The sequence below is a fragment of the Chinchilla lanigera genome, unplaced genomic scaffold, assembly GCF_000276665.1.
Source record: "Chinchilla lanigera isolate Chin_1 unplaced genomic scaffold, ChiLan1.0 scaffold00005, whole genome shotgun sequence".
Classification (NCBI taxonomy): domain Eukaryota; kingdom Metazoa; phylum Chordata; class Mammalia; order Rodentia; family Chinchillidae; genus Chinchilla; species Chinchilla lanigera.
Window position 1 is genome coordinate 30,533,919 of NW_004955406.1, and position 20,141 is coordinate 30,554,059.

At 35.0% G+C, this 20,141-nt stretch overlaps 1 protein-coding gene across 1 annotated transcript in view; it reads left to right on the forward strand.

Moving 5' to 3' along the window:
* Positions 1 to 20,141, forward strand: part of Cdc73 (cell division cycle 73) — a gene marked incomplete at its 5' end in the record, with an annotated part of 131,894 nt that continues 111,753 nt past the window's right edge. Inside the window, 6 exon segments of the mRNA XM_013521863.1 lie at positions 1 to 114; positions 3,248 to 3,353; positions 6,916 to 6,985; positions 12,297 to 12,359; positions 12,443 to 12,495; positions 16,046 to 16,134. Of these exon segments, the coding sequence (XP_013377317.1) occupies positions 1 to 114; positions 3,248 to 3,353; positions 6,916 to 6,985; positions 12,297 to 12,359; positions 12,443 to 12,495; positions 16,046 to 16,134 (495 nt within the window).

Here is a 20,141-nt window from a genome sequence, read left to right on the forward strand (position 1 = left end):
CGTCCTGCGACAGTACAACATCCAGAAGAAGGAGATTGTGGTGAAGGGAGACGAAGTGATCTTCGGGGAGTTCTCCTGGCCCAAGAATGTGAAGACCAACTATGTAGTTTGGGGGTGAGTCCGGGATGGCTTTGGCCTAAAGGTGTCAGGGCAGAGTTGGGCGCCCCCAGGCGACCTTTTTAAAAAAACCCCTCCCCCTGTTTCCCTTGGGGATGGGGGAGAAATATGGGTGCTCTGGGGAAAAGTTTCTCTGCAGAAGTTGCACTTCTGGGGTGAGCAGGGAAGGGGGGGATCTGAAGCAGTCCGTCCCTGTAAGTCTTTGAGAAGCCGGACGGAAGGGTGGCATGGGGATTTCTGGCTTTACCAGTTCGTGTTTCCCAGCATGTACCGGGCGCCCGCGGTCCGCAGCGCTGGTGCGCAGCACACCTGGACGTAGGTGCACAAAGGCGCGCACCGAGCTCTGCTGGCGACGCCTCTTGTTGCATTTCATTTTTGCTCTCTTCTGCCCTGTGTTGTAACTGCCTCCGCTGACCCTGCCAGCTCCTGGTCAATTTCTTGTCCTTCCCTAATGGGGAAGATGTTATTCCTCCAGGAGAGAGAAGGGGCTAAGTTCGTGAAGCCAGGACGGGTAAAAGATTTGTTGGATTTGGAAGTTATCACAATCGGCATTAAAAAGTGAAAGCCGGAGTTTCTCAGGCAAAAAGTTATCGGTGAAAGTGAATGCGCTTTACGGGTCTAAGAAATTGGTGGTTTGTGCTTTTGGAAAGTGTTTCTAGAAAGAAGTGTTCTGGAGTGTTGATCCACGTGGGGTTTTGTGATTTAAGTCATTCTGGAAAACATCTAGGTTTAATAATTATTTGGTTTAGCTGGGTGTGGAGGCGCACGCCTGTAATCCCAGCACTTGGGAGGCTGAGGCAGTAGGATCGTTGCGAGTTCGAGACCAGCCTGAACTGCATAATGAGACCCTGTCTCAAAAAGACCAAAAAAAAAAAAAAAAAAAAAATTTGGTTTAATAAACATTTGGGGCTTTATTAATAATGTTACTGTCCTTAATAATGCTACTGTGCTTTCTTTGAGTAATTAGAACCTCGGACCAGAACTTTACTACTTGTTTTGTTTTATTGAATGGAATGAGGTTTGTGAAGAGTGATGAAAAACTGGGAAATTTTTTAGGTTTTTTTTTTTGCTTTATAACTTAATTTGCTTAACGAAATGTTAATTGACATTTTGAGTTTCCTGTGTTTTCCTCTTTCAAAGAAATTGCATAGACACAGTTATATTTGTTTGAATTTTTAATGTATGTTGTCCTTTAAAAATTGGTTAGAGTACTCAAGGTGTAATGTGGTTTGATCTGAGACGTAGAAGAATTCCTAAGATCCTGGCTCCTGCCTCAAAACAGGATAATTTAATCCGACTAGAATAGCTAAAACAGATGACATGATGTGGCGTGTTTTCAGGCTTGTGAGAAGACACCAGTTACTTCTATTTGGGGGTATTTAGAGAAGATTCCATAGAATTGTGTTTGACATGTTTGCATCCTACAGAGTTTTCTTCAGTGAATGAATAAGTGTTAAAGAATGGCTAAGAATTGTGTGAATGAAACGGTGAATTAGTCTTCCAAGAGGACGGAACTGTGTACCTCAAGGCAAAGGGGCTGGAGGAACATATTTTGACAGCAGTTCATTTTAGCCAGTGAAAAAAGGAATGCTTAGAATAGACTGCAAACTTTTTCAACAGTGAATCACATTGAGGGATTATTTTCACATGAGGTGCTTGTGTGTGTGTTTGTGCTATATATATATGAAACGTTCAATAATACTTACCCTTATTGCATGTATGGCATTGTTACTTTCCTGTTTTTTTGTATATCATACGTAAAAACCTGGACATACATACACACTATATATATATAGTGTGTGTGTATGTGTGACACTCTATATATGTGTGTGTCTGTGTGTGTCTTTTGAAACAGAGTCTTGCTATGTAGTTCAGGCTTGCCTTGTACCTACTATGTAGTCTAGGCTGGCTTTGCATTTACGGCTGTCCTCCAGCCTCAACCTCCCAAGTGCTGGGATTACAGGTGTGCACCGCCACACCCAACACACTGACAGTAGTTATATTGAATTTCTTTGTACAATACTGGATGTGATTTGTGGTTTGAAATACATTCATTTAAGGGGACAATGGTAATAGGGGCTACAAAAGTAGATTTGGGGCCCATTAAAATGGGTGGTATTCACATGAATTGAAATAATAGATTGAAATTATGGGGGGTAAATTGTAGGGGAAAGAGTGGGGTTGTACTGAGTAACCTATGCTTGCATTAGAGCATTTGTACCCCTTAAGATACATTGCTTTATTACAGGTAGAATTGTATTTCCATTTGGCCTGTTTGGTGTAATTTGGGAGATGTTACAAGAATCATATTCCTAGCTGGACATAGTGGCGCACACCTGTAATCCCAGCACTTTGGGATGCTGACCCAGGAGGAGCACAAGTTTGAGCCCAGTCTGAGCAATTTAGAGATTTCCTGTGTCAAAAACAAAAACAAAAGGCAAAAGCTTGCAGCTCAGTCCTGCCATCCCATTGAGGGAGGCTCTACTTCTGAAATGCGTTGTATTCCCTGAGAATAATGTTATGAAGGATGTTTAGTGATCTTGTCTTTGTTAGAGCCACGGGTAAACTTTTTCTGAGTTCAGTAATGATGGTAATTGTACTCATCCTAGGCAGATTCATTATTTTATTTTATTTATTTATTTGTTTATTTTGTCTTTTTGAGACAAAATAAGTAACAAACAAATCTTGCTCTGCAGTTCAGGCTGGCTTTGAGCTCACTTTGTAGCTCAGGCTTGTCTGGAACTCACAGTGATCCTCCTGCCTCAGCCTCCTGAGTGCTGGGATTACAGGCATGTGCCACCACGTTCGGCTAGATTGACTATTTTAAAGATCTCTTCAGTCTGTAACTGGTTAGGTTTCTTCCTCAATTGAAAAAGCCCAGAGCCTAATTCTAAAAGGTATATAGAGTATTTTAGAGTAGGGATTTGTGTTTTTCTTACTTCTTGCATTTTATTGTTTTCCTTTCTTTTTTGCCATAATAACAGCCTACATATTGTTAGATTTTTAACCCTATGTGCATATTAAGTACATTGTTGGATAGACAAGTGGGTATAGATAAGTGAATACATCTAACTAAGCCCAAGTAATTGAATTTAAAATGTGAATAAAAATCTTGCCTTTGTTATTTCAGGACTGGAAAGGAAGGACAACCCAGAGAGTACTATACATTGGATTCCATCTTATTTCTGCTTAATAATGTGCACCTTTCTCATCCCGTTTATGTCCGACGCGCAGCTGTAAGTAGAACTCATTTTAATTGTTTTTAAATTTTATCGATACTGTTCGACATGAGTAACCTCTCTCATGGTTTTAAAATATATGAATGTCTCCTGGAGGGTCAAAATTAGGCTACTCTGAGATTTATACAAATTTTTACATGTGTTTATAACAATGGAAGGCCCCCCCCCATTTAAAATTTTGAGTCAGAGTCTCCCTAAATTGCTGGCATTGAGCTTGAGATACTCTTGCCTTAGCCTCCCAAGTAGGTGAGAATACACATGTATACCACTGTGCTTAGCTACAGTGGAAGTTTGAAAAGAATTTATGAAGGTGTTTTAAAAAAAAGCCTATGGATGGAGTCTGGTTTTTTTTTTTTTTTTTTTTTAATCACTTTTGAGACAGGATTTCACTGTGCAGTTCAGGGTGGCCTTGAACTAACTCTGTAGCCCAGACTGGCTTTGAACTCTCAGTAGTCATCCTGCCTCAGTCTCCAGCTGGGATTACAGCCATGCACCACTATGTCGGGCAGGATTTTATTTTTTAAGAACTCTAGTCAGATCTCAAGAAATTTTTCTACAAATTAATACCAATATGTACATACCTTTTAACTTCAATAAATTTAACAGTTATTTTCGTATCATCTTGATTTGTTTTCAGTTTTGCCTGCTTTCTCAGTGTTTGAACATTTATCACTCATGGTGATATTTTTCCTTATGTAGAAAGACAGATTATATTGTATTTGAGTAAGTAGGCTTCAGGGTTTTTTGGGTGCAGTCACTGTTTTACATTGGAATTGCCATGAATACCCAGATAAAATGCCTCCAAAGGATGTTTAATTTTTTTAAATGAGGCCCTCGATTTCTTTTTTGTAGAGCTGTTCATAAAAAACAGCGTTTTTAAAAATTGTTTTTAAACGTCATCGATACTGTTCGACATGAGTAACGTCTCTCATGGTTTTAAAATGTATAAATGTCTCCTGGAGGGTCAAAATTAGGTTACTCTGAGATTTATACAAATTTTTACATCTGTTGATAACAATATTTTGGGAGATAATGACATAGCCAAATTTTAAAGAGCCTGTGGATGGAGTCTGGTTTTTTTTTTTTTTTAAATCACTTTTGAGACAGGATTTCACTGTGCAGTTCAGTACTACACATTGGATTTGTTTTTAGTATTTGTTTTTAGTAATTTTTGCTTTAACTTATGAAAACCTACTTTATTGAGCTATATTAACTTGTAAATACTTTTTCTTTCAGTTTTTAAAAATTTTTTTTTTTTTAGTTTTTCACAAACATTGTGTCTGTCAGCACTGCAATTATCTTTTGAGTTATCTAACACTTCGGCTTGCTTGCATTAAGCCATCTGAAATTCATTTTTACAATCTTTCCTTCCTTCCTTGTTAGTAGTAATAGTCAAGGTTACCAGCTTAACTGAGGTGTCTTTTAAACAATGCCTTGTCACTTAAAGCAGTTGAGAAGGTATTCTACCTTCTAAATGAGTTTTGTAAGTATTAAACTGTAGAACTCTGCTTTTTGAGCAAGAAATACACTTACTGTTAAATAAAATTGGTATGAAACAACTTGGGACATAGTGGGAAAAAATAGTGGCCTCTCTGTAAAGTTATCTTACCTCACATAAGATATTTAAAAACTGAATTAGGCAGTAATTAGAATGTTCTGTTAGATGCAGCTGTTTGGGGGATAATTAAGGTAATTTAAGTACTTGGTTTAGATTATAAATTACGTTCTTGTAGGGTGGTTGTACCACATAACTAATGGCTATAATTGCTCTGTGGACCTCAGGACCTTTGGTCACGTTAGATTTAACTCTTTTCTTAAATATTTGCCGAATTAAAGAGGGACAGTTGTAAAATTCCAGGATTCTACAAATTTGAGGTTGTTCTAATTCCTTTGTGTTAATTGCTATTTGTTGTGAGCAAACTGTTTGTAAACAGATACTCTTGATCCATAACTATTATTTTAGAATGAGTAGCCTTATACCTTTTTCAGTTGGCTAGATGTGTCTGTAATGTAGGAGTGTCCAAATGAAGTATATTGTTAGACTTAGTAATTTAAAGAAAAATAATTCAATATTTTAACTATAGTATTCCATGTGAACTAGTTTAAAATAAGCTGCACACACACACAAACAACTTTTGGGCTTTTAAAATTATAAGAAGAAACAAATTAGGTTTGACTTTTTCAGAAGTAAAAGATTAATTTTTAAGTGACTAAATACAGTTCAGTTAGCTGGATATGGCAGCACGCATCTGTAATCCCAGCACTGTCGGAAGCTAAAGCTGGAGGATTGCTGAAAGTGTGAGCCCAGCCTGGGCAACTTAGCAACTTGGTGGGGCGTGTTTCAAAGTCAAAAAAAAGGCTGGGAATGTAGCTCAGTGCAAAAGCTCTGGGTTAAATCCTCTGTACTACCAAAAAAAGGAAAAGAAAATACGCACACACAGACAGACAGACAGGCAAAGATAAAGTTTAGTGAAGTCATCAAGGAGTAAGTGTAGAATGTTGGTTATAGGGACATGTAATCAGTATTTATGATGAGATAATTGGCCACTGATAAGGTTCTTATTTATTGTTGCTCACGTAGGATGACAAAGGATTTGAACTGTGTAATCCCTTGGCTACCAGTTTTCTTACACTCTGTTTGCATTAGAAAAATAACACGGAAAATTGTAGTAATGACAGGATTCGTTGAATTCTGCTCCAAAAGATGACATGGTACCCAGAGTATACAGTTTTATTTTGCTCACTACTTTGCAGCTTGCTAATATAGATAATTAAAGGAAAATTACCCATTTCTCTAAAACGGATATTATTTTCAGATTTAATTTTTTTACTCTTTTCCTAGTGCTTACAGAATGTATACACACTTCGATAAAAAGAAATGCATAATATAGAAGGTAAACAATTGCCACTAAGATTTTCCTGGATAATCTGTAATTTTTCTCGTGCCTAAACAACATGTACCATGTACATGTTGTTAATTATCAGTATTTAGTTTTAGTACTTACTTTAGTTTATTTGGTGGAGTTCAAGTGGAGTATTTTGAAAAGGTCTTATTTGTGTGTGAGAAAAGAAAGCCCTGTGGAGATATTGCATAAAGTGAGAAAGGACAGGACTGAACAGTACTGATCTCACATGTGCATACTGTCATGAGTGCAATTAAAACATGATGAAAAGGAATAGAATTATTGCTTTATTTCTAATAATTATCTGTAGTACATCTTCCTGCCATTTCAAAAGTAAAATTGCTAAAATTTATTTATTATTTATTTATTTATTGGTTTTTCTCCGGTACCAGGAACCGAACTCACAACCTTGCGCTTGCCAGGCAGGCGCTTTGCTGCTGAGCTAAATCCCCAGCCCCTAAAATTGCTAAAATTTAACAACATAATTTTAAAGGTTCTTAAGTTTTTGGCCTAACATTTTTTACAAATGTGATTTTTAAATACATGTTACCAAAGTATGTTGGAATAAATTCAGATGATATATTTATTAAGCTTAATGTAGTTGTTAGCCATTTAATATCTCATATTTTTTCTTTTTAAAAACATTTTGGTTTCAGACTGAAAATATTCCTGTGGTCAGAAGACCTGACCGGAAGGACCTACTGGGATATCTCAATGGTGAAGCCTGTGAGTACTCTCTACCTTACACATTTTCTACACACTGTGTAACCCAGGCTGGCCTTGAACTTGAAGTCCTCCCTCCACGCTCTCCCCAGTGCTAGAATTACAGGTGTGTGCCACCATGCCTGGCCCACTCTTAATTAGACATTGTTTCCTATTTTTTTTTGTTAATTTTGCTTTACGATACGACAGAATAAAAAGTAGCAGGAAGAGAATTTATATTCCCACTAAAAAATTACCTAGACTGCAGCTGTGTCCACATGTTCTTTTTTCTAGTTATGGTGAATATACTGTCTGACCCTAAGGCTAGTTACCCCTTCCTCTATGGGGATTGTTTTCACACTTCAAAGACTACTTCCTGGGGCTGGGGATTTAGCTCAGCGGCAAAGAGCCTGCCTGGCAAGCTCAAGGTCGTGAGTTCGGTTCCCGGTACCGGAGAAAAACCAAAAAAAAAAAAACAAAAAAAAACCAAAAGACTACTTCCTTAAAGTGCTATTTCTGACCTGCTGTGTCAGTCTTCTTTCTTGTGCATCGTTATCTTTTAGAGTACATGCAGTAAGATATTTTGTCTTTAAAAGCTGTATTTGACTCCACATTCCTGATATCTACTGCTCCATGTGTCTTCTGCTTGTTATTATAAAATTCTTTGCAAGTTGATGTTATAGTACTGCTTCTTTTTTAACCTATGTTTTTTTTTTTTAACCTATAATTCTTGAAGCTTCTTCCAATTTGGCTTTCATCTTCACTATCCTATTAAAATCATTCTTTTGTAAAGTCAGTAGTAATTTGCTACATCCTTTGGTCTCTCTTACCTTCCCTGTCTGGGCAACAGTATTTGCTACTGTTGACCACCAGCCCCCTTTTATTTTCTAAGACAGAGTCTCACTGTGTAGTTGAGGCTGGCTTTGAATTGACTGTGTAGCCCATGTTGGCGTCAAACTCACAGCAGTCCTCCTGCAATAACCTCCCAAGTGCTGGGATTACCTGGCAAACACTCGCTCATTTGAAAGCCTTCACTTCACTCTTGGCTCTGTTCTCTCATAATCTCCCTCTCATAATCTCATAATCTACCTATTTTTGTTACCTCTGTATCTGCCCTCTAATTGTAGTTCCCTGTAACTTCACTTTCTTTTCTCTTCTAACCCTAAATCTGTAGGTTACCTTTTCTAGTTTTATGCTTTAAATATCACATACATTCTTATGGATTCAAAACATCATTGATCCTCAAACAAATGTTTTTGGTCTGCTTAGGTCCACTGATATTTTTTTCTTATTTGGAGATGTGTGATAATTGGAAAAACTCACAGATGAACTGGAAGTACTGAAAAAAATACGAAGATACATCATGAATTCATAAAGTATATGTAAATGGTCTATTTTATCACCTACCACAAGATATACACGTCTATTTTTAAAAGTTGAAAATTTATCAGAACTTACATACAGAGCACTGGTAGTGCCATTCACAGTTGAGAGAAAACTAAAGATGTAGTATTAAATTGTAACTCCTTAAAATTAGCTGTAGTCCTTAGTAATTTCAGAGCTGCCTCCTGTTGCTGTTGTGGTGAGCTCAGGTTGCACATATCTGCAGAAAGTGCTTTCTAACGACAGTCATATCATTGTGAGTAGATCACATCTGTGGTACATGGCATATTGTAGTAAAATGTGTTCTCTCCTGGTTCTTTTATATTTTTCACCAAAACGTATAGCATATAAAATATGTGTTAATTGATTGTGTTATTTGTAAGGCTTCCAGTAAACAATAGGCCATTTGTAGTTAAAAGTTTTTTGGGGGTCAACTTTATATATAGATTTTCAACTTGGGAAGGAGTCAGTGCACCTGCCCCTGTGTTGGTCAAGGGCCAGCTGTGTTTTTGCTTTCTTCCTGAGCTGCAGATTAATAAATTCACTGCCATCATTTTTGTCTGGATCTTTAATAGTCATCTGAAGTTTAACATAAACAAAATAGAATGTGCAGTTCACTCCTTCCTTCTCATACCTCACACAGAATAAGAACATTGTGTTTTTTCTTTTGTCTTAGTAATGGTACTCGGTGCCTTTGGTTAGGCATTCTCTCACATCTCACTTCTATTCCATGGGAAGGTCCTTTTCTCTGTCTTTAAAACTTTTACAACTTTTTGCCTTTCTGTTGTGAACTAGTCTATATTTGCTCCTCTCAGGTTTCTACTCTTTATTTTATACAGTGTAGTCTGCGCTAGCAGTTAAGACTGGTAGTTTTTGAAAAGGCGTGTAAACTCGACTGTGTCACTTACAAGTTCAAGGCCATTTGTGGCTTTCTGTCACTTACAATAAAGCTTGTGCTGACCTCCCTGATCTTGCTTTTGCCTTAATCTCTGTGCTCATCTTCTACCAACTGTCCTTTGCTCACATCAGTCTCATTGGTCTTTTAGCTCTTCTAATCCTGGAGCCTTTGCAGTTGTAGTCTCCCTTGGTACTGCTTCTCTGCATTGTCACCAGGTTTATTTCCTTACTGTCTTCTTCAGATCTGTGCTCTAATATTGTTCCAATATTCTATTAAAGAAGACTTCTCTGACCTGAATTATAAAGTAAGTTGGGATTTGTTGGGCTGTGCTTGCAATCCCAGCTACTTGAGAGGTAGAAGGATTGCAGGTAGGGCTAGCTTGGGCAGCTTAGCAAGACCTGGTCTCAAAATTTTAAAATAGGAGAAGGGAGAGGGTGGGGGTGTAGTTCAGGCAACAGAGTGCTCATTTAGTCTGTGCTCTAGCTGCCGGGGTCAATCCCCAGCACTACAACAAACAAAAAACCAAGAAAGACCTATCTTACCTATCTATATAGTTATCTATACCTATACAGATACTTATTTCATTTCTTCCCTCTATCCCCCCTCTCATCTGTGTAGTGCCATCCTGATTTGTAGTTAATTAAATCTCATACATTTACTTGAAGTTTTATATTTGTTCTCCACTATAGGGTAAGTCTTTGTCTTATTCATTGTTAACCCCCAGCGTTTAGAAGAGTGGTACGTAGTAAGTCTTTAAGCGAATAAATGAATATTTATTAATTTGCTGTCTTCCGAGTATAAATATCTAAATTGGTGTACTAGAACTGTTCAGTCTTACCTTCCCTGGAGTGGAATTTATTCCATTTAAGTTATTAATACCTGTATTTCCACATATTCTGCTCTATGGTTGTAAGCCCTAAGGTTGATTTACATAGGGAGTCTGGTGCATAATGGGAGAGTCATTATCAGGAGTGTTTTCTTCATTCAGCAATTGCGTATTGAATGCTTATTCTTTCAGGCATTATTCTGGGTGTTGCACAAACTGCAAAATCCCCATCCTACATGTACTTATTCTCATGAAAAGGATTAAGCAGGGATCCCAATTTTGCAAAGGGTATGAAGTTGGGAAGGATAGGAGGAGGGTATTATTTCACGTATTTTTTTGAATCAAAGCAAATTTAATTCTTTAGAGTACCATTTTCCCAGCTTTTAAAATCTGAAGACTGTATGGTAGACTTTTGAAAATAAGTTTTTTTTGTTTTGCTTTAAAAGATCTGATATAGGGTCTGGGATTGTTTAGTTTTAAGCACCTTAAGTGAGCTTGATGAATAGGCTAATTTTGGGAGGAGTACCTTAAGAGTTTTTTCTTTTTGGATTACAAAAAAGAGTTGCTGTTTATCCATCCGTGCCATGTTCTGTAGTTTGTATAGGATTAGTAAATTTAATCAAGTATGTTGCGTTGGTAGTTTGTGAAAGTTGTTCAGTGAAAAAAATGAAACATTTATTAAGCTCTTATTCTTAGACATGTCCTAACAGTGTAAACACATTAGCTTTTAACCCAGTTTATGTGTTTAACATGATCTCAGTAAAAAGACAGTTTTTCTTGAGAACTAAAAATAGATAAGGTAAATTTAAAATTCATTTAGGAAAAATGAGTGTTCTAATAGTTTAGAAGAGCAATGAGGAACCACTCATCTTTCTAGAGTTTAGAGTTTAAACCTCTGATAATTTTAAAACTGATAATAAAGAGATATAGTAATAAAACTTTTTTTACCTGTTAGATTAGAATTGCACATCTGAAAAGGGGGAAAGGGATATGTCAGATCACTGGGAGAAAGGTGGAATTATTCAGTTAGTAGTTAAATAAAAGTATAAGAAAGAAGTATTCCATGACAAATTGGGAAGACATATTTAACTCATAGGAAAAGGTCCTAATATAAATGGTCCTGGAAATGTATGCAGAAACGACCAATGACATGATGAGTTATAGTTATATAGTTCAGAGATAAGATGACAAATTCATATGTAAATATGCTTAATATCCTTAGTAATATATTACACATTTAAGTAATACAAAGAACATTTTTAAAAAACCTGTCAATTTGATAGTACGAGCAAACATTCTGTATTGTTCATTATAGTGTCAGTTGGTACAAATCTGCAGCCTTTTATTACTACAAATATGGCTCGAAACCCTACATGTGGAACTTTATCCCAGAGGTATAATTGAAAATGTATGAAGTAACATAAATAGTTGCACTCTCATTACATTCTTTGTAATGACAAAAGACTGTTAGAACTGCTCATCAATAGAGAACTAGTTAATAGTTAAGTAAAGTATAATCAGTCTGTAAATATCTCACAGTGGTAAAGAAAGAGTTAAGGAAAAGATACTAATGTGGAGGGATATGGTAAATAATATGGAAAGGTAAGCAAAAAAGTGAACATTGTGTTAGTATGCTACTTTTTCTGTTTAAAAAAAGTAAAAATAAAAATATGACTATTTATAGTATCCAGTAAACACTTTAGAAAGATATACAGGACACTTAACTTGTTTTCATAGCATGATCAGAATTAGGTGGATGTGATAGGAACACCTCTTAATAGTTTTATTATTTTGAACTGTTCAGAAATTGAATAATTTAAAAGATAATTGAAAGTTTTTTAGTCATTTGTGAATAAGTAAAAGTTGCATATTTCATATGAGTGTTAACTTGAAAATGTGCCCTCATATGTGTTTGTACATACATTTACCTTTTTAGATATTTTTTTTATGTGCAAGTGTTGTGTTGTTGGGTTATGACATGACCAGTTTATTTCAGTCATGTCATCTCAGTAATTTGTAAGCTAACTTGTCAAAAATAGTCTTAAGGACTAATAGAATCTTTTTAATAAAATTACAGAACTGCTTTAAAACTTATTTTTTAATAAGTTTTAAGCAATCTCCATACAGAAATAAAAAATGTAACAAAACTTGAGCATTTTACTTTTGCTAGTATCCAGTATATGTGTTCAACTGTTAATCTGCTAATGTGAATTTTTTTAAATTTTCAGCAACGTCAGCAAGTATAGACAGAAGTGCCCCCCTAGAAATAGGACTTCAGCGATCTACTCAAGGTACACTTTGTCAGATATTTATTTTACACTTTCAGAAACTGATCCCAAAACTGTACATTTATTTATTCCTCTTTTTCTTATAGTCAAACGAGCTGCAGATGAAGTTTTAGCAGAAGCTAAGAAACCACGAATTGAGGTAATAGAGCTTTACTGTAAAGATGATTTATATTGTTTCTGAAACTGGGGTTGTATTTTAATAATTCTTTGTAGTAATTCTAGGCACTTCTCTTTCTGGAATTTTTTGTGGTGAAAAGAAAACTTGATTAATAAGTAGCTTGAGCTGTAGTGTTAGTTCTCATTTATACAAGCTTTGTCAAACCATTATTTTTATTGTGTTTATATATATATTATTGGTGAATGTATTGGACTAGTTCAAGGATCACAAAACTTTTCTGTAAAAGGCCAGATAGCCGATGTTTTAGGTTTCCTGGGCTTAACACTCTGTTGCAGTTACTTTATTCTGTGATTGAAATGTGAAAGCAGTCGTAGATGCTTTCACATAAATGAACAGACAGGACTACATTCCTTTGCAAACTGATGAAGGCCAGAATTGGTCTTTGGTTTGTAGTTTGCTTATCCCTAGAATATGGTAGGTAATGCACAGTTTGCTTTATTTTTCAGAGCTGGGTACATGAAGTGCTTGTAATACGTAGATATTTCTTAAAATACTGACATGGATTCCAGATTTCTTGCTGTATTTTAGCTAGAAAGTAGAATATTATTGATAAATAGGAATAGTTTGTGTGAAGTAAAAGTGACATGAGAAATGCAGTTATCAGTTAGGCATGATGGCATATGCCTGTAATCCCAGCACTTGAGAGGCTGAGGCAAGAGGATTGAGAATTTGAGGCCACCCTAACTATCGCCAGTTCAAAGTCAGCCTGGACTATGTAGTGAGACACTGTCTCAAAAACAGACGAAAAAATTGGTTGCCTTTAAGATTTACTGGGCAACAGGGTGGCTCCTGTTAGTAACTGTGTATTCTGTTGTTAGAATTAAGTGTTCTCATAAAGCATGTGATGATGCTCACCATTGGTAACACCTATATAAATTAGTTCAGTGAGCCATGCAACAATGTATATACATAGTTAAAAACAATACTATTCATAATCCACAATTTTGGCCAGTTATAAAAAGAAATGCAGTGACCTTTAGAAAGAATATTTGTTGATCAGCTAGTAGACTGAATAAGATTGTTAACCTTAGAAATTTAATTACATGATTATATTATGACTTATATCAGTGACATGTATATATATATATATACACATATATGTATGTGTATATATATATATGTATGTATACATATATATAGTACATAAACTTCCCTGAAAAATGGAGGCATACTTTAAATCTGACACGTGATGAAATTGGTCATATATCAAATAACAGTAAAGAAATAACACTTGTTTTCATCACTAGTATTATTAACAGTGCTAGAAACCATTGATTTTTTTCATTTCAGACTAATATCAGAATCAAATAGTTATATGTGGATACTTTTTGAGTGCATGTAAACAGCAAAGCATCCACAATTAAGGATAAGAAAGATTATTCTTGAAGGGATGAGATTGGTTGGTAAGCACATGCAGTGGACTCAGTGACAAAATTAGGTGCTGCAGTAATGTAGTTTTAATTAAGTACATTCAGAGACATGAACTTGAAACTTTTTAAATAGTAAAAACAATGGTAAATGGCCCATTCTTAGTGCTCTGTACTTGGTGATACTGTAAGTATGTATATTAACTCATGTCATAGTCATCACAACTTCTTACAGGTGGTTGTGAGTAAACAGAGACTCCATGAGAAAGAAATTATTCCCTGAGGCCAGCAGAGCCAGAATTAGAACTAAGGAGATCTGGTTCTTAGCCATTTCACTGTACAAAGAACCAGTTTTGTGGCAATAAAATTGAAATGTTTGCCAGTTCTCCTTTTATGGACGGAGGTTGTGGCACACTATTGACACAGTGAATTTAGGGATACCATTTATTTAGAAAAATCGACATCAGAGTCTGATTTTTTTTTTTTTTAATTTAATGTGTTAGGCTAAGTTTCTAGGATTCCAGTAACTAGAAAAATTAGAATGTACATAAAAGTTTTTGCAGATCATTTATAGAGTTACAATGAACTATATAAGCAATGATATTATCCAAGCAGTTTGATTTCCACATGCATATATTGAGGACCTGAGAGGCACTATCTAGGAAAAGGAAACCTTGAAGACAGGGATTTTGATTTGATGAAAATGTAGACTGTATTGTCTTTAAAATTAATGGTTCCTTAAGGAATTTGAGTATTACACCTTTATTACACATGGCAAAAAAATTAATGCATTTGCTAAAGTACTCTGTTCATTTCAGTTGAAGGGTCTGTTTCAGGAATTTTAAATGATAGATTGTTGTCTGGGTGTGATTTGGACCCCTGTATCTTTTTTTTTTTTTTTTTTTTTTGGTACTCGGAATTGAACTCGGGACCTTGCGCTTGCTAGGCTGGTGCTTGTGCCACTGAGCTATATCCCCAGCCCTTTTTTTGAATCTCTTGATTTTTTTTTTTTTTTTTTGGTACTGGGAATCGAGCTCAGGACCTTGTGCCTGCCAGGCAAGCACTTGTGCCACTGAGCTATACCCCTGGCCCCTTTTTGAATCTCTTGAGTATGCTACTATTTTTTTTATATAGTTTATATTTGACTAGCCATTAACACTGACTCTGTTCCTTTTTTTTTTGGTTGAATATGGGCATTGAACTAGATCAGAGTTACAGAGTTGTTTTTATACTGCCACACATCTTTCAAACCAAGTTTTTCTTGCCATCCTATTAAAATCAGTAATACAGATTAGGTATTACTAAGGTATCAGGCTAAATATCACATAAGATTTTGAAGTAATGAAGAGGTCATTTTGTAGCAAACGTCTAATGTTTTGAGGAATGTGCTTTCAGAGTCATTAAAGTTTTACTTCTAGTGTTTTGATTTGTGTTATTGGACTTGGGACCTGTAACAACAGATGCTGAAAATAAATCTAGATCCTTAATGAAATTGTTGACTCTTGATGAATGCATCCTGTAGAATTTAGTTATAAGCTTTCTCAGAGAGAAAGGCTTTGTGTGTGGTACCTTTTTGAATAACTAGTGAGGGGAACAACATCATCCTAGAAATAAGTACTAAGCAAGCTTTTATAGATGGTTCTGGGTAATTTTTTCACTATTTGATGTTGCAAAAGCAATATATATGTGTTAGGAGGAAATGTGTCACTTTCAGTGCAGTATTCAATAAGTTACAAAAGATATCCAACATTTTATAGTTAAGTGGGGTTTGTGTTACATTATTTTGCCCACCTGTGGGTTACATGTGTTTTCTCAGCACAATAAATTAAGCTAAGTTACAGTGTTTGGCAGGTTAGGTGTGTGAAGCACAGTTTTGGCTTACAATATTTTTAGTTTGTGATGGGATTATCAGGTAGTTATTCCATCACAAATTGAAGAGCTTCTTTAGTTAGTTCCAGTCTTGCATGATCAGGTGCATACTTATTCTTGTCTTTGTGTAACTTAATATTCATGTTGACCTAAGTATAATAATAGTTGGTGGAATGTATAGATAGCAGTTTTGGTGAGAAGTTATATGTAGTTGTTTTTCTTTCTAAATGTTAAATAAAAATTTAGAATATTCACTACCTAGTGATTATTTCCAGGATGAAGAGTGTGTGCGCCTTGATAAAGAGAGATTGGCTGCTCGATTGGAGGGTCATAAAGAAGGGATTGTACAGACTGAACAGATTCGGTAAGGATTTCTTTAGCAGAAAGTAGATGGTTTAGATATACATGAGTGTTTATGGAAAATGGGTTACTGAAATTTTCACATTTACATTTACCTGTTTCATTTGTTATACGGTTTCCTAGATTCAAGGGAATGTAGTTGTCCTTAAGTATCTGTGGTATCTGTGAGGGATTAAGTTTTCATAAATGCATAGATGTTCAAGACCTTTATATAAAATGGCATGGTATTTGCATATAATCTATCCACATCCTCTTACATGAAATCATCTTAATATTTATTATACCTAATATAATATAAAATTATATAATAGTTACTGTATTGCATTATTTGGGGAGTAATGAAAAAATATCTGTTGATGTTCAATACAGACACATTTTTTTTCTCCCCCAAACATTTTTGATTGAATGTTGGGTCTAATGCAGGTTTTCTGGAGGGCTCTATGTGTGGGCATGTGCTATAATAGGGGAGATGGGAAGCCATTATGCTTATTTTGCATTTTGGAAAGGCACCTTCCTGATTATGTCACCACGTTTGCCTTTCTCTTTAAAAATTATTTCACAGTGCAAGCCCCTGATCATGTAACCTCTGATTTATAGCAGAGGTCAGAAAACGTTTTCTGAAATGTGCAATGTACAGTTGGCTTTCTTTATCCTTTGGCCCTACATTTGTGGATTCAACCAATCTCAGATTGAAAATGTTTTAAAAAAATTAGGTCTGTACTGAACATGTGCAGACTTTTCTTTCTTGTCCTTATTCCTAAACAATACAGAATAACAAGTTTGCTTTGTGTCAGGTATTGTAAGTAGAGATGATTTAAAGTACATGGGATGATGTGAGCAGGTTATATGCAAATACTGTGCCATTTTATACAAGGAACTTGAGCATCTGTGGATTTTGGTATCCTTGGGGGTCCTAGAAATAATCTCCTGCAATATTGAGGGTCAGAGGTGTCAATATTTTTTTGTGTGTGTATGGTACTGGGACTTGAACTCAGAACCTTGCACTTGCCAGGCAGGTACTGTGCCGTTGAGCCATATCCCTGGCCCTGTATCAATATTTTGACTTTGCAGATAGTGTGGTTTCTTCTGCAGCTACTTAACTCTTTTGTGGCAAGGAAAGAGGCCTAATGACACATAAATGTATGGGTATGACTGGATTTGTCCTGTGGTCCTAATTTTCTTGCCTCTGAGTTTTAATATAATGAAACTCATTTTATAATATTTTCCTTGGCATAGTATGATCTTTGTGAAAGTTTTATCCAAACTTAAAACCTCTGTGCAGATTTTTGTGAGTGTGTGTGTGTTGTGCTGCGGGGGGGGTGGGGGGTGAACCCATGGCCTTGTGTATGCTAGGCAAGTTCCCTACCACTGAGCTATACCCCAGCCTCAATGCACATTTTTAAAAACTTTATTGAGATATAGTTGACATAAGAAATTTTGCATATTGAAAACATACAAGTTGATAAATATTCACCTGTTTATATATTTGAACTCATTATTATAATCAGTAAATTAACATCACCCCCAAAATTTCTTGGATAGCTTTTTAATCCCTCACCTATTACAGCATTCTGTTTTTCCTAGACAACCAGTGATCTGTTGTTACTATAGATGTTTCTTTTTTCTAGAGTTGTATATAAGTGAAATTGTTCAGTATTGTGTGCATGTGTTTTCTTTCAGTATAATTGTCTTGAGATTCATTGTGTTGTTGGATGTATCAGTGACGTGTTCCTTTTGAAATGAATACTCTTTCATTGTATGCATGGACCACAGTTTTGTTTACCTAGTCACCTGTTAATAGACACTTTACTTGTTACCATATTTTGGTTATAGCTGAAACTGCCGTGAACATTTCAGTACATGATCTGCATGGGTATATGTCTTTTCTTGAGTAAATGGTAAGAGAACAATGGCCTCATATGGTAGTATAGACTTAACTTTTTAAGAAAGTGCCAAACTATTTTCCATACTAGTTACAACATTTTATATTTCTGTCATCAGTAAGTTTTTTCACATCTTTGCCAATATTTGGTATGATCAGGCTTTCTAGTTTCAGCAATTTTATTTTATTCTTTATTTTTTACTTTAGAGAGAATAATAATAATAATAAAAACAGTAGCAAAATATCAACAACATAGACGAAAACAAAACAAAGCAAAACAGTAAGAATGATACAGGGTTTCAGAACAAAATGATAGGAATTACCATTGGTTGTTATGTTACATATTTTTATCTTCAGCGAAGTTGCTGAGATTAACAGATGTAAGAATGCAAAATTGATCAAAATAAATTGATCAAATTTATTAAAGAGAATAAAAAATAAAAACAAAACTTTAATAGTGTTCTTGTGGTTTAATCGTGCAGTTTCATTATTAATAATGATTGTTAAGATCTTTTCACATGCTTAATTTGCTTAGCATTCTTTATAAACTGTCTTCAACTTTGTTTTCTATTTTTGAAGTTTTAAAGGTTATATATTCTGAATACAAGTTTTTTTCTTTTTGTTTATTGAGTCTTGCTAATGCAGTTCAGGCTGACCACAGACTCAGGGCAGTCTTCTTGCCTCAGCCTCCTGACTGCTGGGATGATAGGTGTGTGAGCCATTGTGCCTGGGACAAGATTTTTTTTTTAAAGATCAGTGTTTTGCAGATATTTTTCTTTGTGTGGTATGTCTTTTTATTGAAAAGTAGAAAATTTTAATTTTTCTGAAGTAGTATTTATCAGTGTTACCTTTTTATGAATTTTGCTTTTGGTGTTATATCTAGGAAATCTTTGTGTAAACAAGGACCACAAAGATTGTGTCCTATATTTTCTGCATAAGTCTTACGTTTTGGTTTTTATACTTAAAGATCTACTTTCAGTTAATACTATTTTTTTGTATATGGTATGTATTAATCAAAGTTCATTTATTTTCTGAGATAGGGTTGAACGTTAATTTTGTGCATGTGTATAAGTAATTGTTTCAGCACTGTTCGTTTGCCACTGAAATGTCTCTGTATCTTTGTAAAGTGTCAGTTGTCATACATGTGTAGGTTTTGCTTCTGGACCAGTTCTGTCCCATTCATGTATTTGTCTTTCTGTCAGTACCACACTGTTTTAAGTGTTGTATCTTTATCTGTCTTGATTGTATGAGATTTTAGCTCTTCAAATTTGTTCTTCTGTTTGATGGGTATTTTTGATACTTAGATTCTTTGTATTTTCATGTGAATATTGGAATTAACTTGTCAGTTTCTACAAGAAAGGTTGATAAAATTTTGATTGGCATTGAATTAAATTTATAGATCAATTTGGAGAGAACTGACATCTTCATGATATGAGTCTTTTCAGTATTTTAAGATAGTATTTCTCCATTAATTAATGGAAAGATGCTCAGTCCTATAATTTCTCACAGCACTGTTTTGTAATTTCAGTGTATTGGTGTTAAATACTTTTTTGCTTGGTGCTGGTATTTTTAAAAAAATGTCAATTCCTGATTGTTGCTAGTATAGAAGTTTTATATGTTATACCTAGGAAATATTTGGTGTTACAATCTTTTATCCTCTGACCATTAATGGTGTTACAATCTTTTATCCTCTGACCATTAATGGTGTTATCCTCTGACCATTAAAAACACATTGATTAGTCCTTGGAAATTCTTTGTAGCTTTCATTGAATTTCCTACATATATAACCTTGTTTTCTGCATGTAAGTAACACCTTTTCAAACTTGATGCTTTTTATTTCTCACTTACTGGATAGATTCTCTAATGAAGAATTAGAGAAGATATGAAATCATATATTCTTGTTTCTTTTTTAAGGGAGTAATAGTCTTTAATCACAAAGCATGATGGTAGCTTAGATATTTTTGTAGATTCTTTTTAGCAGGTTGAGAAAATTTCCTTTTTAGTTTGCTGAGAGGTTTAAAAAAATTTAATCAGAAATGAATGTTGGGTATTACTATTTTTTTTTCTAGCTTTTATTAATATGGTGAATTTTTGAAAGTTTACATTTCCTAAGTAAGCTTTACTTCTTG